The sequence below is a fragment of the Colias eurytheme genome, chromosome 19 (genome assembly GCF_061535395.1).
Source record: "Colias eurytheme isolate Ceu_HAF_F1 chromosome 19, ilColEury1 Martin Lab GWU primary, whole genome shotgun sequence".
In the NCBI taxonomy this organism is placed as follows: Eukaryota; Metazoa; Arthropoda; class Insecta; order Lepidoptera; family Pieridae; genus Colias; species Colias eurytheme.
This window is the reverse complement of record NC_142998.1, coordinates 1,705,328-1,732,830: the sequence shown is the minus strand read 5'-3', so window position 1 is coordinate 1,732,830 and position 27,503 is coordinate 1,705,328. Positions and strand designations below refer to the sequence as shown.

Here is a 27,503-nt window from a genome sequence, read left to right as displayed (position 1 = left end):
GAATACAATATTGTGACGATGGAACACGACCTTTTTTGTTGAAATTGATATTTTGGTTTTGTGGCATTCAAATGCTTTATAAATATAAATTTATAAAGAATAGAAAAAATTTTTTTTAACGAAATTACCTTTCAACTTTTATAAAATAACGAAGGTCTGGCTTTTTTTTATTTATTAAGCTATTGCATAGCTTCTATCGCGGGCCTTGAGCGCGGGGACCGAATCGAGAAATTCCGTAACGAAAAAACCTCACGCTCCCCACTCCGACGGGCTCGGAGGTGTGGCTTGAAGGCATAGCATGCAATAGCTTTACCGCGGCAGTCCCCGAGTGCAACCCTTTTTTTTGTGTGGTGTCTCTCAATGTTAGCCAGAAGGGCTTGTACATGTTAACGCGGACGCGGGGCTGAACTGCAGGCCCACCCTGGTAGCGACATGCGCAAGGGCGTCCCGAACGATCGCGAACCTCGGCTTGGGCTGTCGCTTGAGTGACGAAGGTCTGGCTGTCGTGGGCTCTTGGGTTATAAGTGTTTCAAACAAACAAACTCTTCAGCTTTATAATATTAAAGTATAGATTAGAGGGCAATTTATGGCATTATAGGGAATAAACAATAAGTGTTTTAAACAAAAATTCTTATATGGGTTAAAAATATTGTTGCTTTATAATCTACTCATAAAAACTATACTAATTTCATGATGTTGGTTTACATTAGTCTAAAATATTATTGGAATATTTGTTGTCACTGAAAACAGAATGATAACATGAATTATTGATTATTTTTTTTGAATTTGAAAAACCAATACACTTATACAATTATGTATGTAACGTATGACTAAATAAAGAAAATAAAATGAAGTATTATATTAATATAGAGAATCATCTTTCCAGTCATCAGGCAGCCTGGAATGTAACATATGCAAGATGCGTTTTAAAACGACAAGACTTCTAAAAAAACATCATGCTATGCATGCGAAGAAGTTTATGTGCAAATACTGCCCATATGTATCTAAACACGTGTGAGTAGAATAAACTATATTAATTATAACCAGCTTTCCGCCCGCGGATTCGCCCGGAGATCACGCATAGAAAAACACCCGATTTTGAAACATTCTTCATTGGTGCTCCGCTTCTGTTGGTCTTAGCATGATGATATATAGCCTATAGCCTTCCTCGATAAATGGGCTATCTAACACCGAAAGAATTTTTCAAATCGAACTAGTAGTACCTGAGCGCGTTCAAACAAACAAACAAAAACTTCAGCTTTATAGTATAGATTTACATACTGTGTCCTGCGGTTTTACCCGCATTGCTCCCTTTTTGTTGGTCGTAACGTGATGATGTTTGCTTAGTTTTAGATAAAGCGGGCGAAGCTGCGGGCGAGATATAGTATAAACGTATACAAGTCTATGAAAAATTATCTGATATACAGGGTGTACCAAAAAGTAGTGATGAACGGAAGCTGAGAGGTAGAGGACCTAGAGGGCTATCCGAATCACCCCCATGTATGTTATGCGATTTTTCGTATTTTCGGAGTTATGACGATTTTTTCAATTTTTCACCGATCGCCGAGTACGATGATATTTTCACTCATGCTGACGTCAATGATTGCGGAAGATGCTTGATTTTTTTTGTGTGCTAAGCTGAAAGATAGGCCAATTCAGTATGGTAACATTTACTATCGTTAGATCTTTGAATGGAATAAAAAAAATAATTAAATGGCAAGAAAGATAAAATTACCCAGTATGTTCACCACTTCAAGGGCCCGTAAAAAAATAAAATCACATAAAAAAATTTTTCCGTTTGACTTTTAAAAACTTGCTCTATCTATCAGATAGCTACCCTGAAAATTTCATTTTATTATTCAGAAGGCTTCAATCGAATAATTTAAATCTAAATGTGGTAAGTGCAAAAATTGAATTAACATGATGATCATTAAAACCAATAAATAGGTGTTTAATTACCAGAAATTTTTAAAATAACGCTGTTGCTCAATGCAAGTGCGACATCACCGTAAAAAGTTGTCTTTTAAATGTCTGAATGCCCTTTTATCATTTTTAATGGTTTCTTCTGTTACTATGAATTTCCGGGTTATTTCGTCTAAATTGTGGCATTCTCTCAAGTAGCCGAAGTCTTTTTAATATTCCCATTGAAACAAATCAATGGGGTTTAGGTCGAGGGACCGTGGAGGCCAGGCTTTAAGGCAGGCTTCACCGGCGCATGCGCAGGCTGCAACGACCAATCCATCTTTCAGGGTATCTTGGCCCTTTAGCCTGGCCTGCACGGTCTCCGGACATAAACCCTATTGATTATTTTCCGTGGGGATACTACAAAGACGAGAGACTGCCACAATTTGGACGAAATAACCCGGAAATTCATAGTAGCAGAAGAAACCATTAAAAATGATAAAAGGGCATTCAGACATTTAAAAGACTACTTTTTACGGTGATGTCGCACTTGCATTGAGCAACAGCGGGGTTATTTTAAAAATTTCTGGTAATTAAACACCTATTTATTGGTTTTAATGATCATCATGTTAATTCAATTTTTGCACTTACCACATTTAGATTCAAATTTTTCGATTGAAGCCTTCTGAATAATAAAATGAAATTTTCAGGGTAGCTATCTGATAGATAGAGCAAGTTTTTAAAAGTCAAACGGAAAACTTTTTTTATGTGATTTTATTTTTTTACGGGCCCTTGAAGTGGTGAACATACTGGGTAATTTTATCTTTCTTGCCATTTCATTCTTTTTTTTATTCCATTCAAAGATCTAACGATAGTAAATGTTACCATACTGAATTGGCCTATCTTTCAGCTTAGCACACAAAAAAAATCAAGCATCTTCCGCAATCATTGACGTCAGCATGAGTGAAAATATCATCGTACTCGGCGATAGGTGAAAAATTGAAAAAATCGTCATAACTCCGAAAATACGAAAAATCGCATTACATACATGGGGGTGATTCGGATAGCCCTCTAGGTCCTCTACCTCTCAGCTTCCGTTCATCACTACTTTTTGGTACACCCTGTATATGTGGAAGATTGATAAGCTTTAATAAAATCTGAGAACATCTCTTGATCTTATTTGGTTTAAATATGTAAATTATTTTTTTTAATCGTTTTCGGAAATATTAAAAATGTATATAAATAAGATGTTAAGCTTTATTTCATCATAAATGACTCTTATTTTATTAAAATGGAGATAAGATTATAATATATAATACTTCAAAAACTACTTTCTGTGTGTTTTACTATTATTTGAAATGAATGGAGTTCTAATATCTACTACAAAAACTTGACATTTTTATATGTGATTTTAGGACTCCAGCTAGACAACACCTTTACTGGCACCGAGGCGTTAAGTACAAGTGTCCATACTGCGAAGAGATATTGTCGTGAGTACGTTTTGATATTTTGTAGATAGATGTTACTTTACTAGTAGATGCACCTGACTTCGTTTGCTATATGTGGTACTGTGATATTATAAATTATATTTTGTATAAAGTACACTATTTAAAAGTTAGCTCTGCCGATATAAGTTTCATCGAAATAATAAATGTCCGAATGGTCTAAGATCCGAACATAAGGCGAAATTCAACGGCGTGATAATAGAATGAGACCAATTTTATAATTAATTTAGTCTATTAAAAAATGTATTAAAAATGGGTTGACTGGGAAAATCCTGGACAGGACGTTTTTAATGAATTAAATTTTTTTATTTATTTTTATTTTTTATTAATTGCAGTTTCGAGATAATAAAACAATTTTGTAATAAAACAGTGCTGACATAATTTTTTTTTCATCATCCTATCAAGTGAAAGTAACTGGTACCGACATACCTGTTTATACCTGGTAGGTTAGTCGCTCATCGATTCCCGCGCTGCGTTCACGCGTCTCGTGCCTCTTGAGTAGGTACTGTTGCGCACAGCTTGTGTTATCGCGTTACTAATACGTAGCAATAAAAAAAATTGTAAAAAAATAAGAAGAATTAATGGAATGGAAGATGAATTAATGGAAGGAATATCACCACTGTCGGATAAATTACAAGTAAAAACTAGTGTTATCAACATATCATAAACTAGCTTTTACCCGCGGCTTCGCCGGCTTTTATTAGCCTATATCCGTCTCCAGGGTCCCAACTTTCTCTGTATCAAAATTCATCAAAATCGGTTTTGCCATTTAGGCGTGAAGATATAACAGACAAACAAACTCACTTTCTCTCAAATCGAACCCACGACCTCTGGCTTGGAAGGCAGGGTCACTACCAACCAAGCCAACCGGTCAGTCAAAGTTATTGTTCTTAAAGTTTATTAGTTTTAAGCTAGAATGATGTATTTTCTTTCTTTTTATTACCCGCATATAGAAATGGGACGTCGTACCGATCGCACGTGCGCATCAAGCACCCGTCGGACTACATTTGCGGCTTCTGCGGCTACTCGTTCGTTTCGCAGCTCGGACTCAACATGCACAGGACCCTGATGCACAAGGGATTGAAGGTGAGATTATATATTTAAACTACTAATGCTCTCAAACGTTCGACCATTTGGATAAAATATAATTAGTTTAGGAAAAATAATAATTAATGATGCCAAAATGTACAGGTACTGCATTTATGTAAATAGACACACACACGTTACAGTCAGGTGTAACATACGGACGTCATATTGAAATCTTATCCATGATTTAAGTGCAATACTCCTCAGAATTTGGCGGAGTAGTGATTTACATGAGAATAATCGTTTAAGGGGCTGTTAAGAGCAAATTTAACAGTGATTGCGCTCTCCTTTACTCCCATACAATTGAACAGTGTGCGCAAACGAGAGCGCAATATCACTGTTACTGGGCGGGGCCAGGTCGTAGAAGAAAATTATATATATATAAAATTATATTATTTTTCGATCAACTTTTTAGTTATTAGTACTTATTAAAATTCTATTAATATTATAAAAGTTTGCAAGCATGGTTGGATGTTAGTTAATCTTTCACGCAAATACTACTGAACCGATTACAATGATGTGGGTTTTGCTTTGAAAACGCGGGCGAAATGTAATTACAGATGCCGGCCAACAACGTGGATGACAAAGAGGCGCCATTTTGTGAGGCGTGTGACGTCAAATTCTTTTCCGTGGAAGCGTTCAAGCGACACATGGTCACAGCGAAACGGCACACGCAGGAATCTGAGAATAAGTGAGATTATTTATAATTATTTATGTCTATAATATTTATTTATTCACCATTTTAATCCGGTGTAATCGATATGGCTCTGATACAAATTTTATCCACAAAAAAAATATCATTTATTTGTGCAATTTCGTTATTGAAGTGAAAATTTAACTTTTTTGAGCGTGTGGCGGCCAGCTGAGCGAGCGCATAACGGGACTACGCGCCCTTCACCCCGCGCCCCGCTCCGGCCGCACACGACAGTTGTCCGCTACGCTTCGCGGCTCGCGAGCCTGCACTCCGTGGCGACCAGCTTAGGCGACGGATGTGCGCTCAGTTTTTCTATCCTATTGAATTATTGTAACGTGCGAATAAACGCATCATCGTGGATGTTTTGAGATTATATTTAAACGCTCCTCAAGCATCCCACAAGCGTAAAATTTCACGGCAATACCGTCGCGTCATGGAGTAAGGCGACGATTTGTTTGAATCTTGCTAAAGAAGTTTTTGGTAATATAAAAAGAAGAGGTCCGAGAATACTGCCTTGCGGCACACCTAATTTATTATGGAAATATGGCGATTTTACCGTATTTTCTTGTGATTTATCATCTGTATAGGTAATTTCTACACACTGCATGCGATTACTGAGGTAGGATCTGATCCAGTCGAGGACTGGACCACGTAGACCATAGATTTCACACTTATGTAGAAGTAATTCATGATCTACACAATCGAAAGCACGACACATGTCAAAGAATATTACACTCACTGGTTTACGTTTATCAATACTCTCCAAAATACCTTTCGTAAGTGAAAAGGCCGCAAGCGTTGTAGATTTGCCTTTTTGGAATCCATTTTGTTCCTTTTTTATGATAGGGAATTTCTTTAGAAAGCTTTCAACTCTTACATACATCAGTTTCTCAAATAGCTTTGCAATAGTAGGGATGAGGGTAATTGGTCTATAGTTGTCCATTACCTGTTTCTCACCTTTTTTATAAATTGGTTTTACAACCGATAGCTTCAGTTTATCTGGAAATATTCCCTCGTCAAAAGATTTATTAATTATATGGGTCAGCACATATGTAAGTTCTTTATTGCACCATTTTAGTATATGCGTCGATATGTCATCATAACCGACTGCGTTTGTATTTTTTAGGTGACGGATAGATTTACTAACTTCGTTTTCCGAGCATGGTAATAAAAACATTGAAGAATTTATTCCTTTGAAACTTTTACTATTAAAGTGAGGTTTCAAATTCATGTTACAATTTATAAAATAGTCATTAAAAGCTCTAGAAATTTCTTCAGGATTATGTATCAGCCGATCCCCTAATTTTATTGACTCTAAATTATTTATACGAAATTTACAATTATCAGCTTTATTATTTATTATATTCCACGTGGCCTTAGATTTATTCTTGGCGTTGCTTATATAGAATGAATGAAAATTTCTTTGTGATAGCATAATCAACTTCTTCAGCATCTTTGCGTAAGATGTATACGTAGTTTTATTGTATGTATTTTTAGTTTTGTAATAATTGTAACGAAGTTCTCTTTTTCGCACACTTGACACTCTGATACCCTTTGATAACCACTTAGGAGCTACGGTGTTATACTTGACGTGTATTCTGTACACTGGAAAGCAAAGGTTGTTAAACAATTGTAAAGTATCATGGAAAATATTAAATGCTTCATTACAAGAGTGTTCTATAACGTCATTCCAAGTAAGTGTGCGTCCACACATTCAGCGCGGTGGCGGCGGCCTAGGCGGGCGCGACGAGCGGGCGCTCGCGGTGGCCACACCGACACGCGAGCTCAAGTAGCGGTTCGACGTTTTTCGGGTGTTGCAAACTTTGGACGATTTGTTATTTTTACTGGACAGTCCGATTTTGAGATGAGATCATTATAGAAGTTGTACACGAAATAAATAAAACAGAGGAATAACGTGTGAATCTTATATGAAGAATTGAGATTACACCCTACAAAATTACTGTGGTGTATATAAGTGTTTTAGATTGAATCGCACTTATAAATAAAGAAGTTTAACTTCAACAATTAAGTATTTACCGCTATTTTACGAAAAACAATTAAAGGATATAATATAAGAAGTCGAGCGACAAGACCGAACTGGTTTGATACCCCCGCCGTCCGCGCATTGGGTCGCTTGCTGACTAGGCCCGTAGTGTGGCCAGAACGCGCGGATAGGAGAGTTTGAAAACTACGCGCGCTGGCTCGCTCATTACCGTCGCACTAGGCTTCCGCCATAGTCATTTCAATGTGGACGCAAAGGCGCGTTTCATACGTATGATATTTCGCGCCCGCCGTCGCAACCGCGCTAGGCTCGCAGTGTGGACCTGCACTAAGACTTGATAAGCATTCTTTGAATTTGCGTATATTATCTTTGCTAAAGTCTCTCTTGAATACAAAACGCGCAATATTACCTTTACTTTTAGTAGTTTTAAAATGCAGCGTCTGCCCTGTCTCGTGGTCGGAAAGGTCTAAAAAGTGGACCTGCCCTTGTGCGTCTGGAATATTACTTAGTATGATATCTATACAGGACTTTTGCCTTGTGGGTTCAGTTATGTGCAATTGTAAATTATAGTTTAATAAAATATCCTTAAAATGAACACTAGTAACGTTTCGTTTAAGTATGTCAATATTCATATCTCCCACTACGATTAATTTTGATTTTGTATTACGTGTCATTTTATGTAACAGCAGTTCGAATTTTGTCAAGAAATCATTTACATTTGAATTAGGGGTTCTATAAATACAAATAACAGAACATTGCATACAAGGTATTTCGATTCCACAACATTCAAATAGTTTTTCTTCTATAAGTTCTTTATCAAAATTTATCTGTTTATATTTTAATATTTTTTCTATTAGAATGCATACACCACCGCGTCTTTCGGAGGCGCGTGAAAAATAACTAGCAAGTTTGTAATTCTTTAATATTATGTTCGCCTCGTCACCGGATCTTACAAACGTTTCTGATAAACAAATGATATTTATTGTGGAGTTCTTGTGTGAAATATCATTTAAAGCAACTTCTAGTGAACTAAGCTTATTCAGGAGACCTGCAATATTCTGATGGAATAATGATACTATTTGTGTTTTGTTTTGTACATGAGTCGTAATGGACGAAAAAATGTGTTAGGTTCTTTAGATTGTGGAGATGCAGTAGTTTGAGTAGATATTTGATCACAAAAACTTTTCTTTAAGACCGGAAAATAATATGGTATGGTTCCTTTTTAGGGGGTAGTTCCTTACAAAATATAGATTTGCGTGTGTTAGTCAACATAATTTTTTCCTTCAATTTTTTTACATTTAAGAAGTTATCCGTGTAGTATTGCATATCAATAAAGAAATTTATTTTTTTACATAATGCATATAAGTATGACTTTTGAGATAGAAAGTTATTACATAAATTTAAGAAGAAACAATTTTCATAATTATCTTCTTCTTATATATAAAAATGAATCGCAAAATGTGTTGGTAAGCGCATAACTCGAGAACGGCTGAACCGATTCCGATAATTCTTTTTTTATTATATTCCTTGAAGTACGAGGATGGTTCTTACGTAGAGAAAACGTAAATATGTACCACGGGCGAAGCCGGGGCGGACTGCTAGTTACTTATATATAAAAGCATTTTGTTCAATTTTGTTTCATTTAAGTAATTATTTTTACATATGTTTATTAGTATAACTTTATAGTGTTTTAAATTCTTGAGAGTAGCTGATAGGTTTGACATTAATAAAATCGGATTTTAGTCATCTTCGCCAACACATAAAATACAGTAATTTCCACAATAATCATTTATACACGAACTCGACTTCAAGATTTCAGCGGAAGAAGCATTTGGTTTTATCATTGAATGTATATATTTGTAGATATTTATTGTAGTTTATTGTAGATATTTATTATTAATCCTTGAATATATAAGCTGAGATGCGAGTCCCACCAACTGTTGTCCACCTAAAATAAATATCTCGGGCTTGTTTTTTTTATATTGATTGTTATTACTTATTGTATTTTTATTTAATAGTAGGGGAGGCCAAGAGGGGGATTTTGGGATTTACTCGAGCGCGTCAGATTACTATAAGGGACGGTACCTTAGCTATTCATTAGTACCTCTAGTCAATATGAGCAGTTATGGTTGGTGGGTGCGCTCAGGGGCCCCGCTGGAAAATTTGAATAATCCATAATTCCCTAAGGTTGAGCTCGAATCGTCAGATTAGCGAAATGGGGACTTCTTATATTGTAATTAACCCCCCCATATATTAATCTGACGCGCTCGAATAATATTACTTTAATTTTTTACCCTTTCTTCATAGCGATTAAATCGCCACTTAAATCGTCAGATTAACGTATACTTTTTTTCAGTGACGTCCTGGAGCATGCAAAATATCAATATCTAACGCGCTTGAGTATTTCCAAGCCAATTTTTTTCTTTTTTAAATTAAAAAAAATCAAAAAACCCTTCCCCACCGCTAAAAGTGAAAACATTATAGGACCTTTTTTTCTCGCTATGGTCTAATCTACCAATTCTAATAGGTTCCCGTGACGCTCGAGTAAATCCACATTTAGCATCCTGGGCTCCCCTACTATAAGGTCTCAGTATTTTTACAGCGCCATCTATTGACAATCTAGCATCAACTTGCGGTAACGAGTTACTACATCTGGAAACATTGCAATAATTACTGCTATCGACCAATGTATCGTGTTTTTCCACGCCATCTGTTGATATATTTGGGTTAGATGCATTCAAATCATAAGAAATTCGTAAAGAAGCCGATTTAGTAAATTTCTTAAGGCTTAACTTTTTTTTGTGCTCGAAGGAGTGTTTGAACATATTGCCTTTAGTTGTGATATTGTACCCTCTGAATTTGATAATTGTTTTTTTAATAAATTGTTTTCAATGATTAAGTTATCAATTTCATTATGAGCAGATTCCAATTGGTTTTTTAAACTTTCAATCTCCTCTTTTAGCTCATTTGAATTACTTACGACTGTAGACAGATCTGGTAAGCTCTTAGGTGAAAAAGATGAATTCAGACTTTCATTAAGGCTCATTTTATTTTTCCTTCTTACAGTGATGAATAAGTCGTCCATATTTGATTTTAGTAATTATTATATTATATTTTGTATTTGAAGAAAAAAAATATAATAATGGTCACATTTTATCAAATACTCTCCAAAAATTCAAATGCAATACTGGTACAAAAAGTTTGGCGAAATAAAAATTTTTTGCAGATTTTCGGCGGTATGGCGACCATTTGGAATCGTCCGAAAAGTATGGCATGGCGATTTTCGTAAATGGCTGCACGACGATGGTTACCTGTGCAAAAGTTAGCCTGATACAAATGGTTGAATAATTGTTTTATTTAAATCAACACATTCGCGTCGGTATGGCGGGCTGTAAGTCACACCGGAAAAGTATGGCATGACACTACCGCCTACTTCTTTTTTATGGGCTATCGGTAAATTCTAAAATTTTTGTGTTACAAATCGTTTGACTTTCGCTATTTTTCCGACGAGTTTGACTAACGCCCACGCGACTAAGCCGCCGGTACCAGCGTTCAGACCATCGTTTTTCTTTTTGTCATTGCGTACTAAGAACCCTGTAGAACCGCCATCCTGTTACAAATGACTCGAAATTTTGTGTCAGTATCTCCCGGTCTATGAGTATAAAGTTCGTTAAAAAATCTTGAACGACCAGTTATGACGTAGGTATTGAGAACAAAGAAACATTACATTTTCGTATTTTTATCACTGCACTTCTATTTTTCTTTGTTTTTAAAGCTTGAATATAAGTTATTGATACGGTTTCTTGAGCACTTTTAGTATATTTATTCAATTCAAACTAATATTTGTACTATAATTTGTTTCTGTGTTGACAAGAAGTTTCGAGGATAAATAGTTTATTTTTCCGGTGGATAACGATGTTACACGTTCACTTATATTTAATACGTACAATTTCACCTTTAATTCAAATAACACTTCACTAATCTATTTTTTTTTTCGAAATTATTACTATTCTTTATTATTATTCTTTATGATTATTGTACCTATATTATTTTTATTGTAATTATTTACTATTATTAAAAAATGTAAATTATCATCCAACATTTCTCAGGACCGGCTGTCGCGATTGCGGTGAAACATTCACGACGGAGGAAGAGCGGCGTGCACACGTGCGTGCTCATTCGCGCAAGTTGATAGACTACAAACGCACTTGGCCGATTAATTGTCCGCATGTACGTTAAACTAGCTTTCAGTCCGCTTTTCAAAGAAAAACCTGCATAGTTCCTGTGGGATTTCCGGTATAAAAAAAACTCTATTCACCGCCTTTCATTGTAATCGGTTCAGTAGTATTTGCGTGAAAGAGTAACAAACATACATACATCCATCCTCACAAACTTTCGCATTTATAATATTAGTAGGATTTCGAAATTAAAAACTTTTTAGTTTTTACCCAATTTAAACGCGAATTTTTAATTACTGTACTCATCTCCTACCTGTGTTTAAAACGTCGGGTTAATAATACCTACATTATTATGAAAAAAATCTCTAGCCTCCTAATGATTTCAAGATATAAAAATAAATAATAATACTATAAAATCGCCGTGTAGCTATGTGCAAGCACAGATTAGATACTAGGTTTAAGTGATTTTTTCATTATTTATAAACCCACCCAAAACTGTTCGTCCGTTTCAGTGCTCAGAAGAGATAGCCAACGGGCGGTTGTACTGGGCCCACTTCAGGAAATACCATCCAGATAAAGAGTATCCCGTAGAGAGGAAACATATTTGTGACGTGTGTGGAAAGGGCTTTACGGTAAGTAATATTATTATTTTACAGATAGTACAACTCAGTTGTGCGCGCGGCCCTATGTGTGCGTGAGCTTGTAAATATACAACTTTCATTCGTGTGGCAGTGACGCGGCAGTCGTCGTCCGAGTAAGACGTGTTCGTATCGCTTTTTCTTACGGGTACAGTCGTTTCGATAATGTCTAGTTCTACACGGAGAAAATGTTTAAGGAGTCAGGTAAATATTTTTTTATTTTAAATTTGGATGTAATAGGGAATATGCATAAAATTTGAAATGGCCTAAAATATTTTTTTCTCGAATACTTATTATCGTAATATTATAACGAAAAGGATTTTTTTTTATTTACTTATTATTTAAACCCCTTAAATAATATTCAAAAAGTGCAAAATAAGGGAGCGAAATTCAAACTTCCAAAACGCGCCACCATAGGTCGAACGAAATGTGACGTCATTTGACACGACATTGTATTCATCACTCCATAGTAAACACTAAGGTAAACACCCACTGGACGTGTCATGTGACGTCACGCAAAGCAGGCGCAAAATGGCGGCGTTTGAACTGCTTAAATTTTTTAAAAGCTTTAAATTTCATTTTTAAAAATATCTAGAGTATTTTGAAGCCCATTAATATTTTTTTCTACATTATAAAATAGTAAACTATTAATTTAAGACAAAAAAGAAAAACATGAATATTCACCATTAATGTTTATTATGATTCCATATACTAAAAAATATGTCCTTGTTACCTTTTACGTATTATTGTTTTAGACTTGAGGAACTATTGCTAAGGTATACGAATTTCTGAAAAAGATGCGAGAGATATATTGGAATTAGTAAGTGATCCAGTTTGCAGTGCAAGTCCAATTTTAATATCGAAATTAAGTGAACATTTAAATAGCGTACGGAAAAGAACAGCAATGGCAGTGGGGGTATCAGAGAGAACAATTACTAATATATTGGCTGAAGGAAAAGAATCTGACTCTAAATTTAAATCTCCGCATAAAGACCGTAGAAAACGTTTAATGAAGTTAGAATTGAGTATTTGAATAATAAAAAAATATTGATTTTTTTTATGTATTTAAAAACTTTATTATTAATAATATTGATATTTAATGCAAAAATCTCCAAAAAAATTATTTTTCAATTAATTATAAGCAATTAAAAATTGATGAAATTTAAATTAAAGTCACGTGACTATAAACGCGCCATGACTGGTCACGATAGATGTGACGTCAAAATGTTATATGTAGTTGTATACGTTTTTCTATCAACTGCAATGAGTGAAAACTAACATTATGACGTCACACGCGTTCGGGTGACGCTTCGGGAGTTGTCGGTGTGTTTTCGGTATTGGATTCAAAGACTAATTTTTATTTTGAAATAACTTTTGAATTATTGCAAAAAAAAATTAAAAAACACAGTTTTGTTATAAAACTAATATATAATCTTTCCATTTAGCACAAAAAAAAAAAATTATTCAAATACTCAATTAGACAACTTTAACGTTGATGTTTCCACTATTCAAAATTACCATTAAGAACATCGCGAGTTACCTACCTTGCTAAAGTTGAAAAGAATATTTAAAGATAAACTTAACTAACTATGATGGAAGTATTTCGACTCTGCGTACAGCATTGTTAAAGTTGGGGTACAAATGGCGAAAAACTGTGGATAACAGACGTGTTATTATAAAGCGGCATGACATCCAAAAACTACGATTTTTCTACCTAAAGAACTCAGATACCGTCAAGAAAGTCGGTGTATCGTATAATATACAGATGAGAGCTACATCTTAACTAATCATGTGCAAAACAAAGGATGGGGTAACAAAGATGGACCACCTTTAAAGAGAAACCTGTCGAAAGGACAAAGAATTATCATTGTGCATGTTGGTTCAGAACAAGGTTTCGTACCTAACGCACTATTGACATACAAAGCAAATAGTGTTTCTGGTGGTTACCACTCTAACATAAACGCAGAAAACTAAGAAAAGTGGCTAAAAGAACGTCCGAATCTTCCACCTAACTCTGTGGTTTTTCTTGACAATGCCTCATACCATAACGTTCAAAATGACAGAGCACCAAATTCTAATTCCAAAAAAATAGAAATGGTGAGATGGCTGACAGAAAAAAATATAGCTTTTAATCAAGATATGAAAAAATCGAACTGTATGATTTGATTAAAAAAATCAAATCCCTTCAAATTGATGAAGGGATGTGGGGTAATACTTGTCGACATGTACAAAAGAAAAAAGAAGAATACTTTAGACATTTTGACATGGAGTACTTTACACTAAAAAAATTTGACATAGTGGGGTAAGAATCAGTATTCGATTGGATTTTGATGTAAATGCTCTGTTAGTAGTCTTCGATAAGAAAGTTTAATCCCGTGTTACACGTAAAGTATTTACTTTTTCCCGTCTAGAAATACTTATGTAACGTGTTATTCGTTGAACGTGTAACTGGCGTACTAATTGATGTTAACATTTTTAATTATATTAATGGATTTCAGGATTTCTTGATTCCACATTGACGTATTTAACGTGCTTAATTTACATACTTTACGCGTAACAGGTGCCTTAATTTCTCAATCTTATTATTTATTTTTGAGACAAATTATGTACTTAACTTTCTTTATTACGATTCATAAAAACTAAATTTTTGTAAATTTTTGAAGTCAAATAAACCTTATAACAATTATTAAAAAATTTTCGATGATTGGCCATGGAGATTTTTCAAGTAGCGATTCAGAATAATGTTCAGTAAATAAACATTAAATTACGAAATAACTCTTTTTTTAGAACCCGTACATAACCCGTAAATAACTGTATTTGTACCCGACTGTACCTCTTGTCACGCACACAAAGTCACTGTATATGTACAAGGTTTACCCACACCAAGAAGCTTATATCTAATACACTGGAGATTTCGGTATGAACATTAACGTGTAACAAGAAAATATTGCCCAGTTCATGTTTTTTATCACTTTCACACCTAACTTGGTATTGCCACTGTTAATAGAAAGAAAGAAAGAAAATACGTTTAATCACAAATACTTAGTACAATTTTTCACTTATAACTAATACACTCCTGAGAAAAAACACATATTAATAAGTTTAAACCTTAAAATACAATAAATATATTCAAATATTAGTCGGTATTCGTGATTAGGTGGATTACTCAGCATATGCCTCTCCGTATTAGAAGAGAGGCGCCGGTTTTCAGTAGTCCCCTCAACTTGCTACGCTTGGAGCACCAGAACGGTCTTGTGTGTTGTAAAATAATAAAAAAAGCTAATAAAATAAATATTTCAATTTTTAAAATAGGAGATAGATATTTAGAAGTGGCTAAATAAAATTATCAATAACATAATATTATGTAGATATAAACTTACTTGTACATACTTGATATTTAAATGTAAAGGGTTAAGGAATAAGATTCAATGAAGTAATTTATACATAAGTATAAGAGTGAATATATACATAATAAAATAAAATAGAAAGATAAGGCTATACATTCAACGCTATTAGGGCTGGTATAGAAATTCAGCAAGTATAACTTTTTTGTACTGATATTTAAAACTGTGCAGTGTTTTGCAATTTCTTATTGGCGGAGGTAAATTATTCCAGCACCTAGTAGCGCTGTATGTAAAGCTTCCCCTGAAAGCCGCTGTATAGTTTCTGGGGGTTGAAAGGAGATTGCCCAAGTGACTATGGCACTTGGTATCGCAATCAAACTTATTGTGTCAAGATGAAATATAGCTCAATTTAAAGCTTGATGTTAGTACTTTTAGATATGATTAAAGTTTTTATGTAAATAAGCCGCAGTTCGCGACAATAAAAATAAAACGATAGTTTTATTCAACACTTCAAAAAACTACTTAATCGAGTTTAAACTAACGATGAACGTTAAGTTTTACATTTATTACATAGGTAATATTTTAATTTACAAGACAAATGTGAAAAGTAAATCGTAATTTAAATATTATTTCAAAATAACATCGAACAATGCGTCGAACACATTCATTTGACATTTCAAATAGAAACTATGACATATGACGCTTGCAAGAGAGATAGATATAGGTATGTGTCAAAACAAAACTTTTACTTTTATTTCTATTTATTCGGTATAATTACAACTTAATAGTGATAAATATGATCATTATAAATACAAATAGGAATTAACAATATCACGAACACGTGACACAACTAGTATTTTACCGATTCCATACATAGTCATACATGTTTCAAAAGAAAAACTTTTACTATTATTTCAATTTATCCGGTATAATTAAGACTTAATATTGATACATATGATCATTATAAATACAAATAGGAATTAACAATATAACAAATACGTGGCACAACTAAAATTTTACCGATACCGCCCGTGGTCATTCTCCTTTATATATAGACGCCCGTGTATCATACAAACGATTGCCATCATTCATCCATGTGAGTTTACTGTAGAGGTAGGCGGGTGCCTTGGTCATGACCACGTTGAATAGTAAGGAGGCTAAGTATACTGTATTTGTACCCTATACAAATAGTATGTATTAGTACTAGTAGCGCGTAGTAAAGACGTAAAAATAATGCTTTTTAAGGCGTTCTGTCAGAATCTCTACACGTGCAGTCTATGGGCCAACTATGCGGATCGATCGCTAAATGCTCTTCGTGTCCTGTATAATAATGCCTTTCGAATGCTGTTGAAACTGCCACGCTTCTGTAGCGCCTCCGGGATGTTCTCTCAAGCACACACATCGGATTTCTGGGCCGTCATTCGCAAGCAAACAGCTTCTCTTTTAATGAGAGTGCGGGGCAGTTCCAACAGTATTATAAGGACCATTGCAGAGGATGTAAGTGCGCCCATCATGGGACACTTTGTGCGCACACTTGTTGCATCAAAGCGACTTGTCTACGCATAGAGTGTCCTATGGTGGACTTAGACTTAGTCTTAGTTGTAGTTTTAGATGTAATTACTAACATTAATACTTTAGGTTTTTATTTTTTTACTAACAAATGGATCTGCGTTATCCGAATTTTAAGCTAAATAAATAAAAAAATAAGTGCAGTCGCCGACGACTCTCCATGTTTAAAATTTTGTTGGACTTTAGGACAGGTGATATATGGGTCCGAGCTGGTATGTCCCAACAAAATCGAGCGCAGGCATTTTGTATTCGCTGTATGGAGTTTATAGTGCGTACCAGCAATCTAGGACCATACATCACATCGGCATAGTTAAATTTTGATAGTATAAGTGATTCACAAAGCCTTATACGAAGGTCTGTGTTTAAATGTGACCTAATATTATACAACACTTTCAGGCGATAAAAGCAGTTTGAAATTATCGAATTTATATATTTTTCGAATCTAAGTTGTTCGTCGAATATGACTCCTAAGTTACGAGCCTCACGTACACGCTCGATGACAGTGCCTTGAATGTTAAGTACAGGATTTTGTTGCTCGACACTTTTTACCTGTTTTGGTGTACCTAGTATCATGAATTTCGTTTTTTCAGCGTTTAGCTGCAAGGTATTATTTGCTGACCACGTAGAAATTCGATCTAGGTCACCATTAAGTTTGACTAAGCTATTTTCTGTATCATCGGGCTTGAAAGATAGATAAAGTTGTATATCATCAGCCAGCGTAGGAATGAAATTTACAACATTGTATATTATCAATAATGTCCGCAGTGTATAAGATAAATAATAGGGGCCCCAGAATTGAGCCTTGGGGAATACCTCGTTCAATAGATCTGCACTGTGAAAACATCCGCGCGCCGCTTTCTCCAGTTATCATTTTTCCAGTATTTTTGACATACACGGGAAAATGCTGATTGGCCTTAAATCTTTATATGAGTCTGGTTTATTTTTTTTAGGTATCGGCTGTATTAGAGCATTCCGCCATAACGCAGGAAAAGTGTTCGAGGATATTGATGAGTTAATTATATGTGTTATTATTTTTAGAGTTGTTGGTGTGGTTAATTTTAGCATATCAAGCGATATATCATCGCTGCCTACAGCTTGGGATGTTAGTTCTCGAATAGCCCTCCATACGTCTTGGTCAGTAACTGGCTTCAATTCAAGGACAGCATCATTGTTGTATCGATATGATTTGTAATACGATATGTATGACGCTGGTGAGTGTCTAGAACTTGGAGTGTTAAGAAAATGCATATTAATGCTATCAGGATCACGCAAATGGGGCGGAATACGAAGTTTTCCCAAGGCTACTATGTATGCTGTAATATTATATATATTGGTCGATTTGTGTAATAATGTCCTATAATATTTATTTATTTATTTATTCTGTGCAAAAGGTTAGTTTTTGTACATGAGTTTGTTGATAAATTGACAACAACGTCATTCAGAAGCATTGTTGGATGAGACAATTATTATTTATGCTAAATAAAATAAGTATCTGAACCAATTATTAAAAAGCGATACTCCCTGATTATGGGTAGTCACCATAATAAAATTGTAGCAACTCTCACTTTGTCAATATGGCATGTGTGTCTAAAAAAAATGCATCGCTTCGAATATTTTAGTTAATATTGTTGCTTATTTAATAAATATTTTCCGAATGTAAAGAATGTATTGTATTGTGCAAAATTGCAGAAGTGTTTGGACACCAAATTCAGGCATAGAATTTCACAGGCAAGTGTATATTTACGTTATTTACAATATTCCTCAATACTCCTGCATTTACCTGTTTAGAATCATTTCAATGGCAAAAATTGTCTAATTTAGCATCATTTTAGTAAGCAGTCATGTTAAATTTGTTATTTTCCTAATACTTTATCATTTTTCAACAAGTTTTCAATGAAAAAATTTAACAAGTAAGGTAACCATGATGACGAGTTTTTATGGATAGCGAAGAGAATACATTGTAATAACAATATTATGATGAAAATTTAGAACACCATTTTAAAGATTGTTACTAGTAATGAAACAATACACAACATCGGTATTGCACTCACATGTAGTTATAAGATTATTCGTTTTTACATTGAAGTTTATACTTTTTTAACTTACCTCATATTTTTTTGTTTTACGTATTTCAGCTTTCCAAAAAGTAAAATAAAAAGAAATATGTGTGCCCATCAAGGGTAAAATTACTGAGGATTACGACCCAGAAAAAAATACCTTTTGAAAAATAAACTTTGTAAAGTTAGCTGAAATTTGTGCAAGGCTGCTATAAACAGCTTTTCTTTGATGATTTTGGCTTGAAGTTGATTCGTCGAAGCAACGCGTTTAAAAAGAAGATCTGAGTAGCTTACAATTTGGTAAACAGCATCTGATGCACAACACAACTTTCCTCTTTTTACAAAGGATGTTAATGCTATATATCGGTTCATATTCAAGCTTTGTAGCCAAATAGTCCACTCATTTCGTAGAAAAAAAAGGCAAATAAAAGAAAGTGAATTTGCGCATCTAATTTTTTGATATGTTGTAGGGGATACCTAGAAAAGCTTAACTTGAGTTTTTCGACCAAGATTTCCTATGAGCTTTCGTCGCCATCTTGAAAAAAGGAGTAAAATTTGTTTTTCGGCAATAACTCGGCTATCCGATGAAATTCGGAAATCACTTATAAGACACTTTTTGTTCCTTTTTTTATGCTCTACAATTAAGTCTTGACCATTTTTTCCGTATCATGCATCGTTATCGAGATATTGATCGATAAAGTAAAAAAATCAGGACACATTTTTCGTCGTGTTTTTCTCGAAGACTGTAAATTTTATAAAAAAAAGACCTCAGACCAAAGTTATAGATCTTATAATTCTCCACAAAAGTCTGTATGATTTCTTTCCCAAGAGTTACTATTTCTGAGATATCGCGATTTGAAGAGATACATTTTGGTGACGACGACGACGTTTTATCTACCGTCCCTACGGTAGATAAAAAGTTATTTAAAACTCATTCTATACCAATTAAAATTGTATGTACCTATAAAGTATGACCAGTAATATTATAATATAAATACTGTTAAAAATATATGTCGTTTATTATTTATAGACCATGATTTTTAGTTTTTTCTATTTCAAAAAATTCTGAATATACAAACCAGCGTGGTCACTCCACAGAAAGAGACAAAAAACAACACTGACGTCATTTAAGGTCATATTTTCTTGTTACAAGTTAATGGTCATAGTGCAATCTCCAGTGTATTAGATATAAGCTTCTTGACCCACACATAGGGCGGCGCGCACAACTGAGTTGAACTATCTGTAAATTATTTATAACGGTTCTATTATTATTAACTAAATTTTATTCTACGATGAAATGAAACGTAGGAATAAATCGCGGTTAAAATAGGTAACTTATAAATGTACATAATATTATACTCGTATAAAATCAAATACAAAAAAATGATTTTGCAATTTTACTAAATTAATACATTACTTAGTTTTTTTTCAATTTCCTTGTAAGTACTTAATGTGATTTACCGGTTTTATAACTTTAGTCAGACTGTTTTGTCATACGGTATATAAAGACTATATATAATATTGGTCCGAAGAGCGATCCTTGAGAGACACCTGTAGTGGCGATTATGAGAAATGCTTAGTGATTTTTCATTGTTTTGCTTACTTGTATATTGAAAATAATTTCAAACATGTTACAAGTATAAATAAATGTTCCGAGGTAAAAGCCGCAGATTTTGCGTCTATTACATTAATTTTGTAAAGCAACAATTAGTTCACTTAGTCAGTAGCCTCGTGAAAATCTATACCTAAAGTAAGAAAACATGATACTTTAAATGCAAATTGTTTCGATATTGTTTTATTTTGACTGACCGGTTGACTTGGTTGGTAGTGGCCCTGCCTGCCAAGCCAGAGGTCGTGGGTTCGATTCCCACCCGGGACAAATATTTGTGTGATGAATATAGATGTTTGCTCTGTGTCTGGGTGTTAATTATCACTTATAATACCACAAGAGCTTCAAAATTATCGGGTATTTTCCGATAGGTTCGTTGCAAACAAATGAGTGTCAATGAGGAGTCAAGTTTTTAGTCAAGGTTAAAAAAAATTTGACTTGATTTTTCGTGAAAAACTTGACGACTTTATTCGTTTGCAGGGAACCTTGAGGGAAATGCCAGATAATTTTGAAGCTCGTGTGGTATTCGGGAGATTATTTTTCCGTCCCAAATGTCGGCCAATAATTTCACAATTGAATTGAACCTGTCAGTTTGACGTCAACGACCAGAGAAAATTTTCAAAAAATTATCAGTATAATACCATGTAGGTTGTACCACGTGACGTCGAATGGTGCAATTCAAGTAAGTACAATGCAACTAAATGTTGGAATAACTTGCCGCCTCCGTTTCGCAATATTCAATCCGTATCAACGTTTAGATTGAAGTACAAAAACTATCTTCTTCAGACGCAGTTAGATCAGCATTAGTTGCATTGTAACCTTTTCTACCAGCTAACCACTTTTATGCTGATATGGCCTTCACTCGTCGAAACTTGCTTTCCTTGGGCTCACGTCCATGGTTGTAGGTTTAAGTATATACTAGTAGCGGAATCCTTATTAACTTTCATTGCTTTGTTTTATTTATATATTTATTTACCAATTTACCTAATCCTGTTTAGTGGTTCTACTTAATGTATTATGCATTAAATTCTTTTATATGAAATATATTATAATACGTGTATGTGTGTATATATATTATAGTATATTATTATGTCTATATTTTACATTATACTATTAATATTGTATTTATTTTCTTTTCTTCAATTAAAAATATATTATTATGACGAATAATTGCTCTCGGGGCTCACTGAAAATCGGTGCTGTGACGTTTTTTTTACGTCACAGATGTTCACCGAGTGATTTCCCCTTTTAATGGTATCATGCTTCATAGACTACACACTTCAATGTGTATTTTTAAGTATTGTTGTAAGTAAGTATTGTAGCATATAAGTATTGTATAAATTGTTTTTCATTATGTATGTGTGAGGCTATGTGTCATTAAATAAACGTTTTTTCTTTCTTTCTTTCTTTCTTTCTTTCAATTCTATTGGTCGATATTTGGGTCGGAAAAATAATCTATATAATTATTTATTTAAAATTATATATGCATGTTTATCGGCCATCTGGTTTCCATAACACAAGCGAAAGCTTAGTATGGGATCAGATCGTGCCGTGTGTGAAAAATTGTCCTGATTTATTATTATTTCGTCTTTTATATCTGCGTTACTTTTTGACGTGACAACGTCTTATAATTCGATAGAGCCGGCTGCACGCACGAAAAAACATGACTCATGCGGCGTTACCTCGCTCTGAGGCGTTCCATGTAAGACTTGAAGTGCAAGCGAGAGCGCGGAACGAGCGACAAAGAAGCACAATCGGCCTACGTTGTCACGTTCAACTATCGTCAGTAAACCGACTTTACAGACAACCAATTTTTTTTGTTTATTTTTTCCTCAAAAAATTAAAGAGTTCATTAAAAATCCTCAGACCAACGCGATGCTCATGTTCCACAAGCGCACGCACTCCGCGGTGAAGGCGTTCAAGTGCGACGAGTGCGGCAAAGCGTTCCACAACCGCATCAACCTGCTGACGCACGGCCGCGTGCACTCGGAGCGGCGCCCGCACGTGTGCTGCGAGTGCGGCAAGGCGTTCAAGTTAAAGGCGGCGCTCGACCGACACTCGCTCGTAAGTGTAGCCAGCTGGCCGCACTGTATACATTCGGAGTGTCTGTATGCAGCAATATGCCAATTGCCAGCCCATCGTTTGCCAGCTTTCCACCCGCAGCTACCCACGTGTTAACAAGAAACACAGGCCCCGTTCCCATGAGATTTCCGGGATTAAATCTATCCTGTATCCTTTCTCAAGTCACAAACTATATTTGTAATAAATCGGTTCAATGGTTTAAGCGTTAAGAAGAAACATAGAAAACAAGTTTGTACATGTCCAAAAATGTATGAACCAAAAACCCAGAATCGACAGGAATGAAATGTGTACCATTGGATTGGCATTGAAGTATAATAAAATGTTACCAAGGGGGCAACTCTGAAATCGTAATAGTATAGGAGCTAGGAGCAAAACAAAATAACGAAGGAAATTCGTTAAAAATATAATATAAATAAGTTTATATTATGTTATGGCTTAACATGACGTTGTTATGATGTTGTGTCACTTGTTTCACACATGATAATAATAAATAAATAAATAATAATAAATAAAATCTTTATTTGAATTCATACATAAGTTTGACATATTGGATTGGGGTTCAGGCCCCCTTACTAGGTATAACCTGTATTAAGGGGACCTGTTCCTTCCCCAATATTGATCCCAAGTTTGCATGAATTAAAACATAAATTTAAGAAGTTAAGAAAAAGCTAATCCAAAGTCCAAAATAAACAGTGTGTGTATTGATGGGTGTATGAATATGAGTTCGGTTGTGCGTGAATGTGTGTGTGTGTGTGTGTGTGTGTGTGTGTGTAAGTGTGTGTGTGTGTTTGTGTGTGTGTGTGTGCGTGAGTATTAATAATAATGATCTAAATACGTAACATATTTTCAAGACTGTCATAGTCATAATTTTTAAGCCAGGTTAAAACCGTTTTTTTGAATATATTCCTATTGAGAGCTTTGACTTTATGTTTTTCACTTAACATATTGTAAAATCGAGGGGCAAGTCCCTCGAACGACCTTATTGCAAATTTACTTTTAAAAAAGGGAACAGGGCATCTCTCATAACGTGTATTGCCCCTCTGTAAGGTGGGAACAGTTCCTATGTGATATTTTTGTAACAGACACAAAATATACAACTTACGAACACTAAGCTCAGAGAGTCCTTCTTTATATATTTCAACCGAAGGGTGTCTAAATGGCAGTTTAAGCGCGACTTTAATTAAGCATCTTTGTGCTCTTTCGACTGGAAGGAGGTGTGTTTTCGCCATACCTCCCCACGTGCAAATACAGTAACGAAGAACGCTTTCACATAAGGCTTTATATGTTAGTATAAGGATGTCCTTGTTAGCTACTGAGTTAAGGTTTTTAAATATATGTACTAAACGACGAACTTTCGTAGCTAGATAGTTAGCATGAGGTAACCACCTTAGATGGTGATCAATTTGTATACCCAGATATTTGCATTGTTCAACACGTGTTAGGCTTTGGCAATTACAACTGTTACCCTCCAGACTCTGTCTATTGCATGGGTATGTATGAATTCTAATATTGAAGTCACTTTTTGGTAGGGTAATTTTGGTTTTGGCAAAACATATCAGATTAGATTTTTTAGTGTTTAGGGATAATAGGTTGTCCTCTAGCCATTTTGATACAGCGGTTAGACCAGCTTCGGTCGATTTTTTGACTTCAGGCCATGTCTTGTGGTGGAATAGCAACACCGTGTCGTCTGCGAACATCGTAATATCTGCTTGCGGAATAGACAGATTGCAAAGTGGGTTTATGTAAATAAGAAATAAAATTGGAGCAATAGTACTTCCTTGCGGAATGCCATAACCTGAGTTTAACACCTCACCGCTTAATATATCATCAACCTTTACACACTGGGATCTATTAGTCAGATAGCTCTGGAACCAATTTAAAGTTACTCCTCTTACGCCGATATTTTGTAATTTTGTAATGAGAATGCTGGAAGACACCGTGTCAAATGCTTTCTGGAGATCAAGAAATACACCAAGGCATTTCTCACCTCGATCCAAATAGGTGGTGATAAGTTGAGTGAGTCTTAGTGTCGCGTCCTCTGTAGAGACACCCGAACGGAAACCAAACTGAAATTTTGAGATAATGGAATGCTTATCGAGGAAGTTAACTAGTCTCTTTGAAACGATCTTCTTCGACGAACGTTCTTCTTCTCGTTCACTTTTTTTGGAATTTTCCTGATTTCAATGCTAGTAATCCTATTGCTTTTTTCTAGGCTGTTCAGCCTTGCATCTATGGTACTAAATCTTATATTAAACTCTTTTGACTCATTTTTAATTATTTTTATTTGGTCGTGCAAGTTTTCGATTTTTTCCGACAAGAAATTTATCGATGACTCGATGTCGTTATTTGTTTTAATCACTGAAGATATATTTTTATCCATCTCGGCTATACTTTTTTCTAATTTATCTAAGCGAAGGTTCTGATTTATTAACATTTTGTTGAACATTTTTTGAAGTAGCTCCTGCATAGAAATGCAGAAGACTTAAACATCGCGAATTCATCAATTTCACCTCCAGACAGTCGACGCCGTTTTTCACATCTTAATGTAATATTCGCTTCTGCGTCATTCTCATCCGAAGATAAATTTAATTCCGGTGCAGATAGCGTTTTAGATGTATTCGGCGGTGAACGATACATGGTAGGATCTATTTAAATATAATTATATCGACTGTATCACTAAAAGTGCGAGTCTTTACAGGGTAGAACGTAAAGATTAATGTGACGATATTACTGTGCTTCTCTCTTGCTCTTGAAGCGCGCGCTATAGCGTTATCTTGCAGCGAGCCGCTACTTGAAGTGTGAGAAAGATACGAAGATGATGTTTACTCACTGTTTATCTTCACTGAAGTACAAGGATGCCACGCAATTCGGGGAGTTCGTATTTGTTTACACTTTATAACTTAACTGTTTGTGTTCAAGTTATTATTTTTTATTTGATATTAAGAAAGTTTTAATGTTATTACTATTGTTTATTCGAAATTTGGTAAGTTTTAATTTAAGATTCGAAATTATTTCAACACACGTCCACTCGTCTTGCTGTCCGAGGAGGGAAGGGCATAGGGATAATAATCATCTTTTACAAGCAACAGCAACATAACAAAAACGTTGAAACATAACATAACAAAATCTCTGATTTTTGTAGTTCTTTTTCTTTTGGTTCATAGATACTACAATTGCCATAGTACTATATGTTTTATTGGTAATTATGTGGCTAAGTATTGAAAAAAAACTGTATAGTGCAGGAGCTAAGCGACAAAAAAAAAACAAAGTTAAAAATAGTTTGAAAATAATAAAAACACGTTATGTTGTGGATAAGAATATAGTTGTTATTCATTTATTTTTATAATTTAGTCTTATTTTGATAAATTTTAATGATATTATATTTACCTAATAATAACGACATTCGAATCTACAACAACTTGTGTTACACAAGAATGTACAAGCAAAAGCAATTAAAACATTAAAATTATAATAACAACGATAATCTCATCCACAACATAATTATTTTCAAACGATTTTTTATTCAGTTTTATTGGCTCTTAACTCGTATACTATACCTAATATTATTTTTTATTTCCAATCCTTAGCCACAAAATTAGGTATCAATAATACATACAGTACAATAGCAATTGTAGTATCTTGAGCCAAAAGAAAAACTTCAAAAAACGGAGTCTTTGTTATTTTGTGATTGAACATGATGTTATTTTGTTGCTGTTGGTTTTAAAATATTTAAATAATAATTATCATCACATTATTACAACGTCATAAGCTACAACATGACATAAACTTATGTTTTAAACGTATTTTTTACTTATTTTATTTTGCTCCTAGCTCCTATACTATAAAGATTTCAGGGTTACCGCTTTAGCTACATTATATTATATTTAATTATTAATCCATTGGTATACATTTCATTCCTGTCACTTCTGGGTCATTTTTTAGACATCTCCTTTCGTCTTTATAATGTTACTTAGCTTAGGGCTGATTTTTAAATCCTTGGTTAAAACTTATTACTACCATTTTAAAAACGTATTCTAATTGCCTGTATTTGACAGTTTACATGACATTTTAATATTATCGTGTAATACTTTATTGGACGGATAAGTTTTATCCAAGCATTGAAAAATCGGCCCTAGGAAAGTAGCATAACATATTATAATTATATAATAATTTCCCTTAGAGCCACACGGGCGACAAGCCTTACAAGTGCGAGGTGTGCGGCAAGGCGTTCGCGCAGTCGTACAGCTGCAAGCTGCACGTGCGCACGGTGCACCTCAAGCAGCCCTCACCAAAGCGCGACCGCAGGAAGCGAAAATAATATATTCTGATTCTGAAGAAATAAAAAAAAACGAAATAAAAAATATTTTTTTCAAAAATAAATTTATGGTTTTTATTTGGTCTTGTATTCTTTCTCCTCCATTTCATGAACTAGAGTATGAATTTTATAAAAGCATGACGGGAGTTTTACTTTATCCCCCACCTCCTTACAATAATACAATCGAAATCAACAATCGCGCAGTCGAACAGTTGAAAGCTGCACGTGCGCACGGTGCACATCAAGCAGCCCTCACCCTTCCTCAGCAGAGCGCGCCTCGACCGCAGGAAGCGAAACTTATATATTCATTCCGAAGAAATAAAAAAAAAATTATATATTATATATTTAGCATATAGCCTTCCTTGATAAATGAGCTATATAACACCGAAAGTATTTTTCAAATCGGACCAGTAGTTCCTGAGATTAGCGCGTTCAAACAAACCCTTCAACTTTATAATATTAGTATAGATGAGGGTAGTTTTATTTTATCCCCCACCTCCCTACAATAATACAATAGAAATT

At 34.6% G+C, this 27,503-nt stretch overlaps 1 protein-coding gene and 1 pseudogene across 1 annotated transcript in view; one reads left to right on the top strand and one right to left on the bottom strand.

Moving 5' to 3' along the window:
- Positions 1-27,053, top strand: part of LOC149899996 (uncharacterized) — a 34,568-nt gene extending 7,515 nt beyond the window's left edge. The window contains exons 6-13 of the mRNA XM_090113167.1: positions 887-1,014; positions 3,318-3,392; positions 4,361-4,493; positions 5,054-5,184; positions 11,299-11,419; positions 11,880-11,999; positions 22,451-22,648; positions 26,847-27,053. Of these exons, the coding sequence (XP_089969293.1) occupies positions 887-1,014; positions 3,318-3,392; positions 4,361-4,493; positions 5,054-5,184; positions 11,299-11,419; positions 11,880-11,999; positions 22,451-22,648; positions 26,847-26,984 (1,044 nt within the window). The 3' untranslated portion in view covers positions 26,985-27,053. The remainder of the gene's footprint in view (positions 1-886; positions 1,015-3,317; positions 3,393-4,360; positions 4,494-5,053; positions 5,185-11,298; positions 11,420-11,879; positions 12,000-22,450; positions 22,649-26,846) is intronic.
- LOC149899997 (uncharacterized) lies at positions 24,774-25,793 on the bottom strand (annotated as a pseudogene).
- Positions 27,054-27,503: the final 450 nt, after the last annotated feature.